The 17,279-nt window shown below is 38.3% G+C and overlaps 1 protein-coding gene across 6 annotated transcripts in view; it reads right to left on the minus strand.

Moving 5' to 3' along the window:
* ARHGAP42 (Rho GTPase activating protein 42) overlaps positions 1 to 17,279 on the minus strand; it is a 330,059-nt gene that overhangs the window by 176,466 nt on the left and 136,314 nt on the right. For all 6 annotated transcript variants that reach the window (XM_029209704.1, XM_029209702.1, XM_029209703.1 and 3 more), the window contains exon 4: positions 5,104 to 5,175. In XM_029209704.1, the coding sequence (XP_029065537.1) occupies positions 5,104 to 5,175 (72 nt within the window). The remainder of the gene's footprint in view (positions 1 to 5,103; positions 5,176 to 17,279) is intronic.

The raw sequence follows: 17,279 nt of genomic DNA on the forward strand, positions 1-17,279 counted from the left end.
ATGGGAGGGGTGGGCTTACCAAATGTATATATGGACCCCCTGGGATGAAGGTCCAGCCAGGAGACACTGAGCAAGGGAGGGGTCCATCTCCCCACTGGCTGGGAGGGGGCTCTGAGGCAATCTCTAAGGGTTGCATATCCCCGGGGAGAGGGAACAGCTGCCAAGAACCCCCATCCTTGACTTCAGGGGCCCAAGAACTCTTTGCATAAAATATCTTCAGACCTAGCAGATGGTCAAAGGCACAAAGTTTAAACGCTGGGAGGGAGGGTTGTTGAGAGGGGTCTGTGCGGTACCCTGAGCCCAGGGGTAGACTAAAGGTGTGATTCATTCCCCCTTCCCTGGAAGGGTGATTGCTCCATTGGGCCTATCACCACAGGACATTTTCCATTACAAGGAGGCATACTGCCCAGGCCTGTGCTGGGGAATTTTTAAATCAAGACAGATACATTAAATAGGTTTGATTCAAAGTGGGCAAGTTTGGGCTTATTTACAACATTTTTATCATTAAGATATTTTGCACTAAAACATTTGTTTGCTAAAAGTAAAGAAAAAAATATTTCACAAAAGAGTATTCTAAAGAGCAGCATGGAGTAGTCAAAAGACTGCTGGTCTGAGGAGCTGAGCTCTGGTCCTCCTTCTGGGGACTGGGGACTGAGCAGCCCCAGCCAGCTGCTCAGTCTGTTTATATGTGGAAAATGAGCCACTGGTCACCTAGATTTCTCCCTAATGTATTTGTTTTTGACTAGGAACTCAGATATGAAGTTCTACCAATATTTTGGCGTCAGCCAGTTTATGCAGGAACACGTGTGGAAGCTGCAGATATGACGTACAATTCATTCTCTCTGGGGGCAAGGAGGACGCTTCCAATACAATGAAATATAGCTGTTAATATACATAAAAAAGTGTGAAAACAAGTTATAACTCATCTTGCTCTATAATAATGCTTCTCTAGGCATATTCATATTGTGGAAACTCTAGCTGGCATTATTCATTCGGAATACCTATGTTCCACTCATTTCTAGAATTTAAGTCAACAGTGTGTGAGGAGATGAATTAAAGAAACCAAACATTCACTTCTATGTCTGACACATGTAATAGGTCAGGCCTGCAATACAATTTCATTCTGCATACACCCTCAGACTAAGAACCTTTAAATAAATACATTCTTGACAAGTGTTTATGGATAATTCTTCTAATCTTTAGCTATTCACAAAGCAGGACCCATCTCTTCTGTCCTTCAGTTCAACAACCCCATCATTAATCTTGTCTAATGCCTCTCACAGATGCAGTGTTTTTTTTCTCACAACTGTAACTCGCTCAGGGCCTTGCTTTCCACAGCAAAGTATCAGGTGTCTCAAAGCTCAAAGCTCAAGTGTGTCTCAAAAACACACTTTAACAAAGGAAATGTTTGCCATCCATGGACTTTATCCACTTCGGTTAAATAGAATTATCTGTGTGTGAGGAGAGGGCCACTCTGACTCAGTTGTTTTCCACTAGGTCCAAGCTGAGGAGGTCCTGACTGCAGTGGACCTTAACTGACACTCTTGCCTTCTAGCTGACTCATCAGCCTGAACACACTTGTGGGAAACCTCCACTGTCAAGACTGTGCAAAGTGTAAGAGTGTCATTTGTAGAATTAACTTTATTTACCAAGTAAGAAAATACCTAAGCAAAACAGGAAGTAAAACGATAGAAAAAAAAAAAAATCAACATTTTCAAGATTTTTATTCCTACCAAGATGTTTCTGCAATAACAGAAAAAAAGAAAATTGACCTATACAAATATTGCAGAAGAGAATGCCTGCTTTCCGTTCACTTTACTAAACAAGGATCACTTAGCAGCTGAGAAACAATATAGTACTAAGAGCCATCAGGCAAGTAAAATACACAGAATCACCGCCACCAAGAGGCCCAGTACAACCATATTTATGCTCAAGATTTCATCTGAATTAATTCAACTACAAGTTCAACCTCCCAACGAGTAGGCAAGGTCATAGAACACTGCTGTGTGACCAGCTGACCTGTCCAGCAATTGAGATACTTAAAAAACAAAATAAAATGGGTGTAATTGCTCATGCTACTGCAACTGTAGCTAACCTAAACCTGCAAATAAGAATCTATACACATATGAAATTTACTATTTTAAATGGGCCAAAAAATTGGAATATTCTGTGCTAGAGAAAGAATTCTTCACAAAGGGTTTTAACTTCATAAAAATATCCCTGATGGGGCTTCCCTGGTGGCGTAGTGGTTGAGAGTCCGCCTGCCGACGCAGGGGATGCGGGTTTGTGACCCAGTCCGGGAGGATCCCACATGCCACAGAGCGGCTGGGCCCGTGAGCCATGGCCGCTGAGCCTGCGCGTCCGGAGCCTGTGCTCCGCAACGGGAAGAGGCCGCAACAGTGAGAGGCCCGCGTACCGCAAAAAAAAAAAATCCTCAAAAAAAATATCACTGATGAAGTGAAATATGGTGGTAAATCCAGGCTTTGAAGGAAAATGGCTTGATTTCAGATCCATAGTCTGATTTCCCAGCTCTATGAAATGGTGCATGCAGGTGACCTCATCATTTTCCTCACTGTAAAGCAGATGTAACACCTGTACTCACCACTAAGGTTGCTTGTGAGGACTTAATCAGGTCACAAATGTAATAGCTCAGTGAAATCTATCCTACAGTATAGATCTCAAGAAAGATCAGCTATTATTATTCTTGAAAAGACTTCTTGCTCTGAGACACCACATTCTTGTATTTTCTTCCTTCTTCTGCTTCTTCCTTCTCAGCCTCCTTGTCTGTCTTTCTTTCTTTCCAAACATCAAATGTTGGGAGTTCTCAGATTATATAGAATTTACGTCCTCTTCTCAATCTACTCTTTCCCAGGGGGATCTAATCTATCTCCATGATTTTAATTATCACCTAGAGGACAATTCCCAAACATATTTCTAATTCAGATCTGAACATACACCTGCTAACTCACCATTTCCATTTGGATGACTCAGAGAAACCTCAAATTCATTCATGGCAAACCATCTTTGCCATCCTAACATAAATGTTCCCTATCTCAGTATGCGGCTCCAAAAAACACCCAATTTTACAACACAGAACCCTGGGAGTCATCACTGAAATGTCCTGTTGCTCACTTCCCAGTATGTAACCCATTTCCTACCCTTTCCATTTTACCTCTGAAATACATCCCGTTGTCTCCACAGCCAGTGTTCCCTTCTGAATCCAAAATAACTGTCCTTTAACTCCCAAGCATGGTTTCCCTCAGTCCTGCTTCCTCCAATCCATGCATGGCATGCAACTAGAGTGATATTTTAAAATATCAAAATATTTTATAATATTTTGATCAAATATAATCACTCTACCTACAACTTTTCTTTATCAGTGAATAAGAGTAAAATAGAATAACGAGTAAATACAAAGGCGTGCACACGTCCTCCATCCCCACGGTCCTCTTCTGGAGTGTAAAGAAGGTTCCTCCCTTGCTGCCCCTGTATCCCCATTTCTAACTATTTCTTTCTCATCATTTAGTTCTCTGCTTAACCAATACTTCCACCAGAAGGCATTGCTTGGTTCTCTGGAGAAGGTCAGTTCCATTAATTATACTCTCACAAAGCACCCCACACTTCTGTATCACAATCCTCAGTGCATTTGTAAATACACAAAAGATAATAAATGACACAAGTGTGGGGATCTTGTCTGTCTTGTTTACAATTGTATCCCTTAATCTTATCAAACACCATACTTGCCACAAGTGGGCCAACCAAGATATTGATAAATGTTTGCTGAATTAACACAGAAATGGTTCTGGTTTAGTTCTTGACTTGATAATGGCTCATAATTGGTGGAGAAATGCACATAAAACTCTGATTCAAGGCAGACTGTGATAGCTTTTTACAGGAAATAAGCATAAGGACTACTTGATTCTGTAAGAAAAAAAAATCAATTCTGGAAGGGGAACAGATATATGAGGAAAGACCCACATAAAGGAAGGCTTCTTTCTGGTGCTGGAATATAAGGGACCATGGAGAGCTAGCAAGACTTCAACAAGTTAAGGGTAAGAAATATTCCAAGGAGGGGAAAAGTTTGGGCAAAGACATTAGTAGAGCCAGGATATATACAGGGTCTAGTGAACAGACAGTTGTACCAGATGAGGGAGGTATACTGAAACGTAGAAAGTGGCCACACTGTGAAAAAATTTCATTATCGAGATTAAACTGTCTCTCTCAGAGACAACCACTGAAGGTTTCATCATTGAAGAACAACTGTTAAACATGGCAAAAATTTGTTAACAGATTAGGGTGGGGACATAGAGACCAACTAGTAGGCTATTTCAATATTTCAGACAGAAGGGAGGAGAATAGAGGAGAAATATTCCTGAAGGAGAATGAAAGCACTGCTCAAAGAGGGAAGAGGTATGTCATTGACTAATTAGAAAACCAAATCAGAGAAAGGATAGGGGAAGTATGACAGATGACGGGTTCTATCTTGGAAACCCAAATTTTATGTCCTTACATGATGTTGAGAGGGTAAACATGGATCTAAGAAAGAGGATGCAAGTAAATTTCAGAAATTATTAGGCTCAGGGAAATTTTAATTGATCCATAACCAATTAAACATTAATGCAAAGGCCTGACAAAGATGTCTAAAGTTTTCCACAAACGCTTTATATTATATTCTTAATATTTATATTCCTAATATTTTTATTAAGAATAAAAAATACAAAAAATAATAAAAGGTCTTTTATAATTACTACCTTAATTTTCAATGTACATACCTCGTGCCTAATTTTATTTTATATAGATGTTAGGAAAACTCCTTATATTTTTACCATAATTTCACCATCTTTAAAACAGTTAATTTCCTACCATTGTTGGGATGGGAGGAACCCACTTATGCTGACTTTTTCTCTATTCAGTAGAAGAATAATATCTTTTCTGTGTTTAAAAGAATTCCAGTCTTTGTAATAGGCTCTGTGCAAAATTTTAAATGACGTACGGAAGTTTTAAAAGGTCATTCTACTTTCAAAAATGTTAACGTCTGAAATTACATCTGCCATCTTTAATTATCAGGAGAATATCCAAAGAATAATAAAATGCAACACTTACTTTTGCTGCACCTATTTGTTCTTTGCGAAATTTCTCAAGTGGCGCAATTAATACATCATTAGCGTTTTGAATCTGAAATCAAAAATGCAAATACATTAAATCCTGTATAATTCATGCAAACAATATTGAAATAAAGATGGCTCCTTTATTCCACTTATTTAAATAAACAGCTTTTCTTCTCCTTTGCTTCTATAAATGAAATAAAAATACCTCACGTCATATAGTCTTTTTCTAGTTTATAATTAAGTTGTTTTCACAAATTATTTCACTTCATCCTAACAATAATGTGAAAGCACGTACTCATGATGAGATCTTAAATATTTAAATTTCATATTCTAAAATTTAACTAAAATAGCACATCAGATACTAAATTTTAAAATACCTTTAATTATACTGGTTTAATGTAGTCAGTTCAAGCATCATTTTAAAACTGAGCCATAGGGCTTCCCTGGTGGCGCAGTGGTTGAGAGTCTGCCTGCCGATGCAGGGGACACGGGTTCGTGCCCCAGTCCGGGAAGATCCCACATGCCGCGGAGCGGCTGGGCCCGTGAGCCATGACCACTGAGCCTGCGCGTCCGGAGCCTGTGCTCCGCAACGGGAAGAGGCCACAACAGTGAGAGGCCCGTGTACAGCAAAACAAACAAACAAATAAAAAAACAAACAAACAAAAAACTGAGCCATATAAAAGCTCTTCCATCTTGCCACTAGAATGTTATAATTCTACAGCTGCAAAATAAAATAAGGCTTATTTTTTCCCTGTTTAATTATATTCCTTACACTTGGGCTTGCCTGAATGTTCTCATTTCACACTGTTCGCATTTCATTTCAATGAACAGTATTTTAGCCCAAAACTCCAAATTGGACTTTATTTAAAATTTAAAACAGATAAATCTTTAAGTTGATCTGCAAAAATATGGTGAGGGGGTTCAAGGTGGGGTGGGGGCAGTGACTGGATACGAGGAGACAGACATTTCTAAGGATAGCAGTATGCTGGAAGGAAGTCTTGACTTTTAAAAAATCCCTTTAGAAAGCATTAAAATTAAACATAGGATCTTAAATGTTCTCACCCCAAAAAGAAATGGTAACAATGTGACAAGATTGAGATATTAGCTAATGCCATCGGTGGTAATCACTTTACAATACATAAATGTATCAAATCAACATGTTGTACACTTTAAACTTACACAATGTTATGTGTCAATTATATCTTAATAAAGCTGAGGGGGAAAAGGTAGGCCCAGTTAACAAGATTATCATTCATTCTACCACTGTGATAATAACATGACTTATTACATAATTAGCAAATGTTAAGATGAAAGAAAAACCTACTTTTCAAATAGGTCACTATTTAAAAATAGGTTAAAGAGTATATAGGAGTTCCTTATATTCTTCTTATAATTTTTCTGTAAGTTTAAAATTTTATCAAAATTTTAAAATTTCAATAAAAGGGTTTTACTTTTACTTATTTTCACTAAACTGGTTATTCTCTAGTCAAATTATGGAATTTATTTCTTAAATTCCATAATCTAAACACACAAAGATAGTATACACAAAAATACAAACTAAAGTAGTATTGCCTTCCATGATTCTGTCATTCTCCAATTTGCAGAAAAATGAGATGACGTCTTGAAAAGAGGACCTAAAATCCTCCATTGTGAAAACATACAAAGTAGATCAATAGTCAAAATCCTTCCCAAGACACTGAGGGCAACTGTAGATACCTCTGACATCCATTACCTACTTCCCATTTGTGAGCTCAAGACAGGCATCCCTCCAGATACACTGTGCAGGCATTGCATCTTACTACAGAGAGATGATTGGAAACAGTAGCAAAGTAGCTCACTTTAAATTCTCACTCTCTAAATCCTCTTTGCCCTCATGAAACTCCAAATACATTTAAACACACACATATACATTTCTCCAGATTTTACAGAGGTAATAAATAGCTGATTCTGCCTTTAAAGTTTGCATAAGGGGAAAGACAATGTCATGGACACTTTAGTGTACTTTGGAAAAATAGCAACAATAAAGGCTAACAGTCACTGAATGTTTACTGTATGCTGGAAACCAGCATGATCTAATGTATTTAAAGTTAATGAACTTAAACAGGGAGGTATGTCTCAAGTGGTGAAAACTCCAACAATGAGGGTGAATAACAAGATATGCAGCACAGCACTTAAGTATTTAAAATCAAGAATGCCTGAGTTTAAACCCAGTTCTATTGCTTATGAGCTGCTATTTAACCATTCTGAGCATCAACTGCATCACCTATCCAACAGCTTGGTTCTAAGAATGAAGATAATAAATGTAAAACACTTAGCTCAGTGCCTTACATCTAGTTAAGTATTAAAAGTTTAAGGCTTTTAATATGTCCAAATAAACACAGATAATGTATCTCATTCTGTAATTATATACCTGATACACTTCTTTATCTTAATATTCTGTGCTACCCTTTTGGTTGAAGTGCATCTGTGTGCACAAAGTGAGAAGGTATTTTCCCATGAAAGTCACAAAAGGCAGATGGCCTAGACTCTCCTACATTCAATCGCTAAGTATTTATATACGTGCCAAGCACATTGCTGAGCTGTGTAGGAAAGGGAAAAAAATTAAGACATGGGCTAAACCTTCCAGAAAGTTGATGTCTACTTGTGAAGAGGGAAAAAATTATTCATCCAACAAGTATTTAATGCTCATAAAGCCCTGCTAAAATTTTCAGAAAAACTGAGACAAAACTGATCACATTGAGAATAGTTACATGATAAACTATGCAGAGCTCCTCATAAATATGTCAGAATTTTGACAACAGGAAAGATCCATGAGAACTAAATAAGTCAAGGTAGTATTTGCATAGTGGATGTGAATTAGAAGCGGATATGAATTGGATACACCAAAGAGAAAAAATATCCTAGGAACAGGAAACACCATGAAAAAGGCAAGGGGGGGTAAAACTAAGCATGGAATGTGAGAAGGGGGAATGCAGTGCAGGAAAAGAAACTATTTATTACACGCTTATTAAGAGTCCATCCCAATTGTGAGTGCACTGACCAAGTTACAGGCCTTCAGTTAACTTTTTAAAAATGGGAATGGCACAATGAATATAAAGTACGTTGAACAATTTTGGCACATAGCAGGTTCCATATGTTATTAACTAATAACATTATCTAACTGGGGGAAAGCATGTACATTATTAGTAGGAAACTTAACTGGAATAAGTACGGAAAGGATACCCATAATCTAGGCAAAGTAACCTGAACATGGAATCACTGCTGGTTTCTAAAAAGATTAATGTAAAAGCTTGTTCTAGGATGTAATATGTGGGATACTTTGAGAATAAAGATATAAAGACAAGATATGCGAGCTGAATGGCTGGGTGAAGAACACAAGTTTGAAGTGATAACTAGATCAGGTGGCTGCGGTGTTGACAGATGGGTAGCAGGGAACTGCAGAGGCAGGTGTTTAAAAAAATTAAAAGGACCCAGAAGGAGAGGAATCAAAGGTGACACTAAGTTTTCTGCCTCAGGCACTGGAACTTTGGCACCACATTAAGAACTAGGATAAATGAGGAAGGGAGTATGTTTGGCAGAGAAAGAATAAAGACAATGGATTTCACTTTGGACCTATTACGTCTGGTGCCATGGGAAGACTCAAAAGAAATATTGCAGCAGAGTATTCCACCTCAAAATAGCAAAACTAATCAATATGAATAAAATGGTTTTTTATTGGGAAGGGAAAAATTAGAAAAGAGAGTGGATGCAGGGACTTCCCTGGTGGTGCAGTTGTTAAGATCCACCTGCCAATGCAGGGGACATGGGTTCAAGCCCTGGTCCAGGAAGATCCCACATGCTGCAGAGCAACTAAGCCCATGCACCACAACTACTGAGCCTGTGCTCTAGAGCCTGTGAGTCACAACTACTGAGCCCGCGTGCTGCAACTACTGAAGCCCACACGCCTAGAGCCTGTGCTCCACAACAAGAGAAGCCATCGCAATAAGCCCATGCACCAAAATGAAGAGCAGCCCCCACTCACTGCAACTAGAGAAAACCCATGCGCAGCAATGAAGACCCAACACAACCCCCCCCCCAAAAAAAAAGAGAGAGAGAGAGAATGGATACAGATCTGTATACTAAGACACTGGCATTCACATTCATATCCAATAGTTTAAATCTCTGCCACAACTCTTATGTGGCTGTTATGTAAGTATGACCTGGGAATAAAACAAAACTTGAGGATATAAACTTGAACCAAATGTGATCATTAACAACCACGCAATGGGGCAAGTATTACTTCCCATCTCTATTTCTTCCATATTTCTTCATTTTTTTCTCTTGTTTTTGGACTTGCTCAATTTTTTTCTCTTTCTTCTCCCTACTCTTATTCTATTAATCTGAAATTGAAGGAATAAAACATAAATTCCAGAGGTACTAAACAGAAAAAAATGAAGGGGGAGAAAAACATCCAATGGAGTGATAGAGATAACAAGAGAGATGATTTGTTGAGTGTTTAATGTGTGCCAAGTACTATGCTAAGCCCTTCACAATATTGAGATTAAAGTTGATTTTATGTGAGTAATGAAGTTCAAAACCTAAAAATCATCTGGAATATATTAAGAATATGAGTGTTAAAGTTAGACCCAGATCCATTTTGAATCTCGGCACCTAAACTGCTAAGACTTGATGTCTTCATCCCTATACCTTTTAAGGTTTTTATAAAAATCAAAGGGAAATATATATGTATTTTTAAAATAACAAGCACAGATTTGGCATATGGCAGGCTTTCGATAAATGTTTGTTTCTTCACAGAATTCACAATGTCAACTACGTGTTCAGAACCTTCCTAAGCAGTCTGAGAATGTCCCAAGATGATTTAAAATGTAGTTATTCAAAAGGTAGAAATTGAAATCCAAATTAATTTAACAGAACAGAGACCCATTCAGAGTATCCATCTACAGTGGTAGATAACACAGGAACCTAAATTTTTCCATAAACCATAATAACATATGTGTGGTTTTACATCTGAAATATGATGCTTCTTTTGTATGCAGTCGATGGGCTGCTGTTCACATCATGTGAATCTAAATCCAAGAGATCAAAATGGAAATGCCAACACTCAAAGGGTACAAAGTGGATTTACAACCCGATCTGGCTGCTTCTGACCCTCATCTTTGTACACCCCCCAGGGAACACATGCCTTTCATCCTTACGCACTGGTCAATCACCAGGATGAAATTCTTCAAATCTGAAGTAATCCAAGTGTGAAGTAAAGAAGGTATCTAAATTTTTGTTAGTTACTGTTACTACTGCATAATAAAGGAAAATAACATACAAAATGCTAGAAAACCATAACTAAAAATGTGAATCTGGGGTACAACTCTGGTGAGTTAACTTTCACAAGGTTTAAAACAGAATCCAGAGAAATGCAGTTCTGGCTCACATGGAACTCTTTCTCCACAGATTTACGCAAGAGGCTTGATAAAACTCCTTCCAGAAGGTAATTGTGGGGGGTGAGAGGGGTGGGAATCAAGTCACAGAGTTCAGGAGATTCAGGCTCCCATAATATTTGTGGAATGTGTTACTTTGCATGACCTCACTAAGAGGCTTTAGGAAAAATACAAAAGCAATTTTAATGCTCTCACTAGATATTGATAATATAAATTCTTGAAAAAGGTCATATTTCAGTAATTAAGGCACAATTAACTATTATCTATTTTATAATTCTTTTTTTTTTAATAACTCCTTTAGGTTATGGGAGCACTTTTTTTTTTTTTTAATTTAAATTCATTTATTTATTTTTGGCTGTGTTGGGTCTTCGTTTCTGTGCGAGGGCTTTCTCCAGTTGCGGCAAGCGGGAGCCACTCTTCATCGCGGTGCACGGGCCTCTCACTGTCATGGCCCCCTAGTTGCGGAGCACAGGCTCCAGACGCGCACGCTCAGTAGCTGTGGCTCACGGGCCTAGTTGCTCCGCGGCATGTGGGATCCTCCCAGACCAGGGCTCGAACCCGTGTCCCCTGCATTGGCAGGCAGATTCTCAACCACTGCGCCACCAGGGAAGCCCCTATTTTATAATTCTTAATCATTACCTAAACCTTGGGTTTAGACAACTTATTTTTATAGATATTGGTCCATTTTTTAATTCAAAAATAATCACCAGCTATTTCACTTATTTTTCGCAGCAGAGAAGCAAATCTGATATTGGGTAAAACTTTACAATACTGCATTTACTGGGTAGACACACTTTAACTGTGGGTGTGTTACATTAAACCTGGCAGTTAAGCTTGCTGTTGCTTTTCTTTTGCTATTTCAAGCGGTTCTAATAAACAGCCACAAGGGAGTGCTCATAAATCGCTCAAAAGTAATGGCTAGAAATGTTTTTATGTGGTTAGAAGAATGATTATCCAAACATGTTTGGGTTTTTTTTTTCTCCAAGTATACATGAATTATTATTTTCTATAGACCGTGAATTTTCAAGTGCTGTCCTATAGGAATTTTCAATGCTTGCTTTTCACTGCTGAGAACCTTACCATAACTTGTTTGTCCAAGGAAGTGAGTAGTGATAGAATAAAACAAATCTGAAAAGTAATTCTTCTTACACTTTTACTTTCTCTCCCCCCTCCACGTTTTGGTTAAGCTTGAGTGTTGTTGGTACAGATCATCACAAATCAATGATTATAGTGTCCCACCAGGATGTAAGATTACAGTTCTGTACCTCAAACTATCAAAGCTCTGAAAGACTCCAGGTTTTGAAGAGAAGATTTAATGATTTTCTGCAGTGCTATCAAAAGCAACTGTTTGAGAAGGCTACAACAGAACAAGTTATTTACAGAAATAAAACATGGATGATGTAGCTCACTGCAAAAACAATTTCCTGTTGAGATGCCTATTATAGCCAATCCACGTAGAGGGGAAAGATCACAAAGGTATGTAATAATGAGTAGAGTGAACACAATCAATGTGGAAGACACCTATAAATAGTCTCTGAGGTAAGACTGGATCATTTTCCCATTGGTATTTCCAACTGGAAAATCAGATCAGAATCCTAATTTGTGATTACAGGCAAGTATCTCTCCTCTGCCTGTTCCAATCCCCATCCTATTGCCCCCTCCTTTTAGATGAAGTTCTGGCAAGTGGTCTAGGGACAGCCCGAGGCTCACGCTGAGACCGGTCAAGTTAACTCTCCACTACCTCACAAGAGTCAGTCCTCTAAGTCAGCAAACTCACAACTCTTCTAAACTGGAACTCAAAACCCAAATCTCACAGGAAGTGTGAAGGATAGACATATGAACAAGACTTTCACATAATAAGTACTATGACATTAAAACTAAATGCATTTTACTTTATATCCTTTAATGTGAGCAGCAAAGTACTCTGAAAAACCATGTCTTCATCTTTAAAACAAAATGTAAGGTTATCTGGGTACCACAGTAATCCATTTAATTCCTACCTGAACGTCACTTATTACTTCAATATTGGATGTTTTGATTCTATTAAGTCGGTGTTCCATTATGAATCCTCCTTCAATGGACCTCATCTATTTAGATCCAACTCACTTATATTTAATATTAGTTTCATCTTTACTTTTACCAGTAATAATACTTTTCTTATAGTAATATACTTAGGAAAAGAAATTTAAGTTTTTGGAGAATGGTGCTATATGAATCCCATCTTTTATTTCGGAAAATAAGTAGAAGTACACTCTCCAGGAGAGTGCATGGATTTGTATTTAATTCTCGAATATTCCCATGAAAACTGTGCAATCTCAGTCAAGTTACTCAAACTCTCCGTGTCTGTTTCCCTTTCTACAGAATAAAGATGATAACATGCCTTTATCTCATAGCCTGTTTACAAAGATTTTTACATTTTATGTATAATGATCGTAAGAGCTTATTAATACAAAGTTGTACTTGCTTCCTGCTAAATTCATTCTTTTTGAGTAGGTCGATTGTAATGAAATATCACTTTTTAAAATGACTTAGGATGTTGCTACTGGAGTTTTATATAAAAGAGTGAAATCACACCAGCACATACTGGACATCAAGGCTTCTTAAATGGAACACACTGGTTCCTAGGCCAAATAGCAAGCAGTCCTCTCTGCTTCCAGAACTTACGACTGTCCCGAATATAACTCAAAGTAAACTTAGCTCTTTTTTAATAAAACCATCTATACTTATAAGATGAGGGAGCAGAAGAGCATTCATCCAAGAAGAAACTGACCATTTTCATAGAATCTAGCTGAGAAAGGAGGGGAGAGAGGAGGGGTAAATTGCAAAATTTCATACAACCCACTGTGATCTAATGATGTCATTAACTCTAGGTTGTACCAAATGAAATTCTCTGAATACTGAGTTATTTGGGCTAGAAAGGTAAGTTATTTTTCATAGATTTTTTTGTCACTCTTAAACTACTTTTGCTTTATCTCTTCTTACCCAGCAATCACTAATGGGAGGTTAAACTAAGAATACTTTTACAGCATTCAAGCATTGTGGAAAACATTTGTAAACAGCAGATCTAACCATAACATACTGCCTCCTCACAAACTTGTGTCTACTTATTGCCATCCTGATTACTACATTTATAACTATAATAACGGAGGCTTTTAAAAAAAAACAGCAAAAGAGAAGGTCAAACTATATTTCAGCTGTAAATAACAAGAGATGTGAAGAGTCAAATTAAAACAGACATCTTAAAAACAGTTAAGGGCATCCCTGGTGGCAGTGGTTGAGGGTCCGCCTGCCGATGCAGTGGACACGGGTTCGTGCCCCAGTCCAGGAAGATCCCACATGCCATGGAGCGGCTGGACCCGTGAGCCATGGCCACTGAGCCTGCGTGTCCGGAGCCTGTGCTCCGCAACGGGAGAGGCCACAACAGTGAGAGGCCCGCGTACCGCAAAAAAACAAAACAAAACAGAACAGTTACTCCAAACATCCTGCACATACCTTCATTGTAACAAATACTTTTCTTTTGATTTTGACCAAAAAGTATGCATTTAGGAAAACATTTTTATAGACTATATGGCTGCATTACCTCAAAGGTCATACAAGGAAAATGTTGAGGTTAAATCTACCTTTGAGAACACAGGCTCCAAATAATATAAGAAATGCTGCAACCTCAGCTGTTTCAACGTGATATATAACTGCTCCTCCTTCTGACTAGGTAAAAACACCATGCAAAGAAACTGGTGAAGTTACTTCTGCCAGTCCTCTACCTTTGGACATTCTCAGGAAACCTCAGGATCTCCTGAACTTGCACACCTCTGGTGGCATTGCTATTAGATTCCAGTGATGCCCTATGGTTGTTAACCCTATAGGAGATGGCCAAAGATTTTCCTGTAACACAGCTGTCCCATGTATATCAGTGTCCTTGTGCTGATGGGAATATAGCTCCTCCCCTCTCCCCCACTTTAAAAATCAGAAATCCTGTATATCCTGAGCTGACACAACTATAGCCACAGTGAAGATTTTTTTCTTCCAGGTTTATCCCCGAGCTTAGAGGGGTCAAAGTGGCTTTATGTGTGAGGGCAGGAGGAGGGAGCTTCAACAAATTGATAATTTATGTAATTCAGTGTTTATCATCTCCTCCTCTTTTAATACTGCTTCTTCTTGCTAATTTTCCTCTACCCTTCTCAGGATTCACTACTAAAAATATCCTTGGAGAGAGAAATTAGAATCATGCATCTTCTGAAAATTCTTCATTTGTGAATTTAAGCAAACTTCTAAGAGTCTTTGCAAGTTTATAAAAGAAATGAAAATTCATTAAATAAATTCACAGTCACAGTTAATTTACAGCAGTTTACAGTTAATTATTAATAATTATTAATTAATAATTAAATTAATTTACAGTTAATTTAATTACTAAAACTAATTTCTAGTTTTAGTAGCTAGATGTTAATGTATTTTAATCATAATTGCTCAATATCTACGTAATAGCAGATTGCTAAAACCTTAAGGAAGATTTAAGATATCCCAGTGTATATGCAATTTCTTAAATTTCTTATTGCAGCTTTGCAATAACAGAAGGGCTGGAAGACAAAGGAGGAGGGGGGTGAGGAGAGAAGGGAGGAAGGAGTTTTACGCAGGATAAAGATGCATATAAATAAAGCCGAGACTGACCTAACCAAAACAAGGAGTGATTGAGAAAGATTAGGACTTTGGGCTGCGGGCCAGTGCTGTGCTGGAGCAAGCGCACGGGGCAGGCTCACAGTGGCTCCCAAGATCCATTACGTGGCATCTCTTCCCAACCTGCATTCAGCAACTTGGGCTGAAATCATCTGAGGTGAAGATTTCTACACCATGGAAATCAGCAAGCATTACAAATCAGGGTTTTTTATACACATGTACACACACCCTACCTGAGTGCTGGCAGTTAACTTTTTCCCAGCACATCACAGCTTAGAGCTAAACATGTAGTTTGAAGGCACCAAGACTGAACCATAAACAATGGCAAAGAGTGCTAACTATACAAGATTCCCTTTATCTAGTTATTAAAGCATCTCTTTAAAACATGTATATATGGACTTATAAGATTTTCAATTTAGTATGTCTTTCTCAATACCTAAAAGACTGAACTCATTTGTACTTCTTTACACTTAAACTTACTTTTACACAAAGCAAGGCTTTTGCATTTCCTGGCTTCCACAGCGACACCTTGAACAAACTTCTACTATAGCAATGATGACAAATAGTTTACACTTCCCAAGTTTCTCTGAGTGACAGCAGGTTTCTGTAGTGCTGGCTTGAGAAGATTCTGAAGCTGAACCTGGGCACTGAAGGATGATCAAAAAATGCTGGCTATAAACATCTCCTGCTAACAAGAGTGGCAGTACTCATGCTGCAGGTTATTTATATATCTATCTTTCCAGCCCTGTAAAGGTAGAGATAATGTCTTATTGATTTTTTAATAGTCATTGCCCAGCAAAGTGCTTTGACATAGCGGAAACTCAACATACTACTGCTAAATTGATGAATAAACTTATTTCTGGTAACGTAATTGGTACCTGCAATGAGCTGCTGTAACAAATACTGTTCCTCATAATATTACTAAGGATGACAACCTACCTATAGGAAACTAAATGTTTTTGAAAATAAGAAAAGTATTTCTATAAAATGTATTCTGATATATGCTGTGTAATATAGGTAGTAATCTATAACTATATGGGTAGCAATCTGAAGCTAAGCTCATCACTATTATCTTTAGAAAAAAATTCAGTCACGGGGCTTCCCTGGTGGAGCAGTGGTTGAGAGTCCGTCTGCCGATGCAGGGGACACGGGTTCGTGCCCCGGTCCAGGAAGATCCCACATGCCGCGAAGCGTATAGGCCCGTGAGCCATGGCCACTAGGCCTGCGCGTCCGGAGCCTGTGCTCCTCAACGGGAGAGGCCACAACAGTGAGAGGCCCACGTAACGCAAAAACAAAAAAACAAAACAAAACAAAACAAAAAAATTCAGTCACGGAAAAACAAATAACTATTAACTTAGAATGACTTCTTATACTCACACAAGGTTCTTTACTTATAAATTAGTTTTGCAAAGAAAAAAAAATGCAACACTGTACTTCAAATCGAAACACCACAGAGGGCAGATTAGTATCATACAAACTGCCATAGTGGGCTAAAATGGAAAGCGCAGTAACTCCTCAAAAATAAGAGATGCAAATCACCTTCCAAATTCTTCCTACTCCTCCTTCCTTAAGGCTGGTTACACTGTTGTGATGAACTGAAAACTTGAGAAAGAAAACCATATGGCTCTGTTAGATTTTAGCTGGAAACCAGGACAGGGGTTTGAGCGGGGGAGTATGTTACAGAACACAGGCTGAAAGCACAGAGGAGAAAAGCAAACCGGTCCGTCCCATCAGATAAATGGGGAAATGGATTCTAGAGCACACACATAACAGTAATTCGTGAACACTTACCATGGGCCAAGGGAGTTCTCCTTCAGTCCTCCCAACAGCTCCATAAAAAAGTAAATACTATTATTATTATTCCCATTTCATAGTGAAGGAAACTGAGACCCAAAGAGGATAAGTAACTCGCCCAAGGTCACAAATGGCTGGTAGGTGGCAAGGCCACACCATGAACCCAAGCAGTCTGACTCTAGAGTTGGTATTTCTAACGACTCTACTATATATACCACATTATACATTCTCAGACAATACGAATACACTGCAGGACCAAAATTAAGTCTTGCCC

This window comes from Monodon monoceros, unplaced genomic scaffold (assembly GCF_005190385.1).
Source record: "Monodon monoceros isolate NGI ecotype Baffin Bay Population unplaced genomic scaffold, NGI_Narwhal_1 Super_Scaffold_7, whole genome shotgun sequence".
Classification (NCBI taxonomy): Eukaryota; Metazoa; Chordata; class Mammalia; order Artiodactyla; family Monodontidae; genus Monodon; species Monodon monoceros.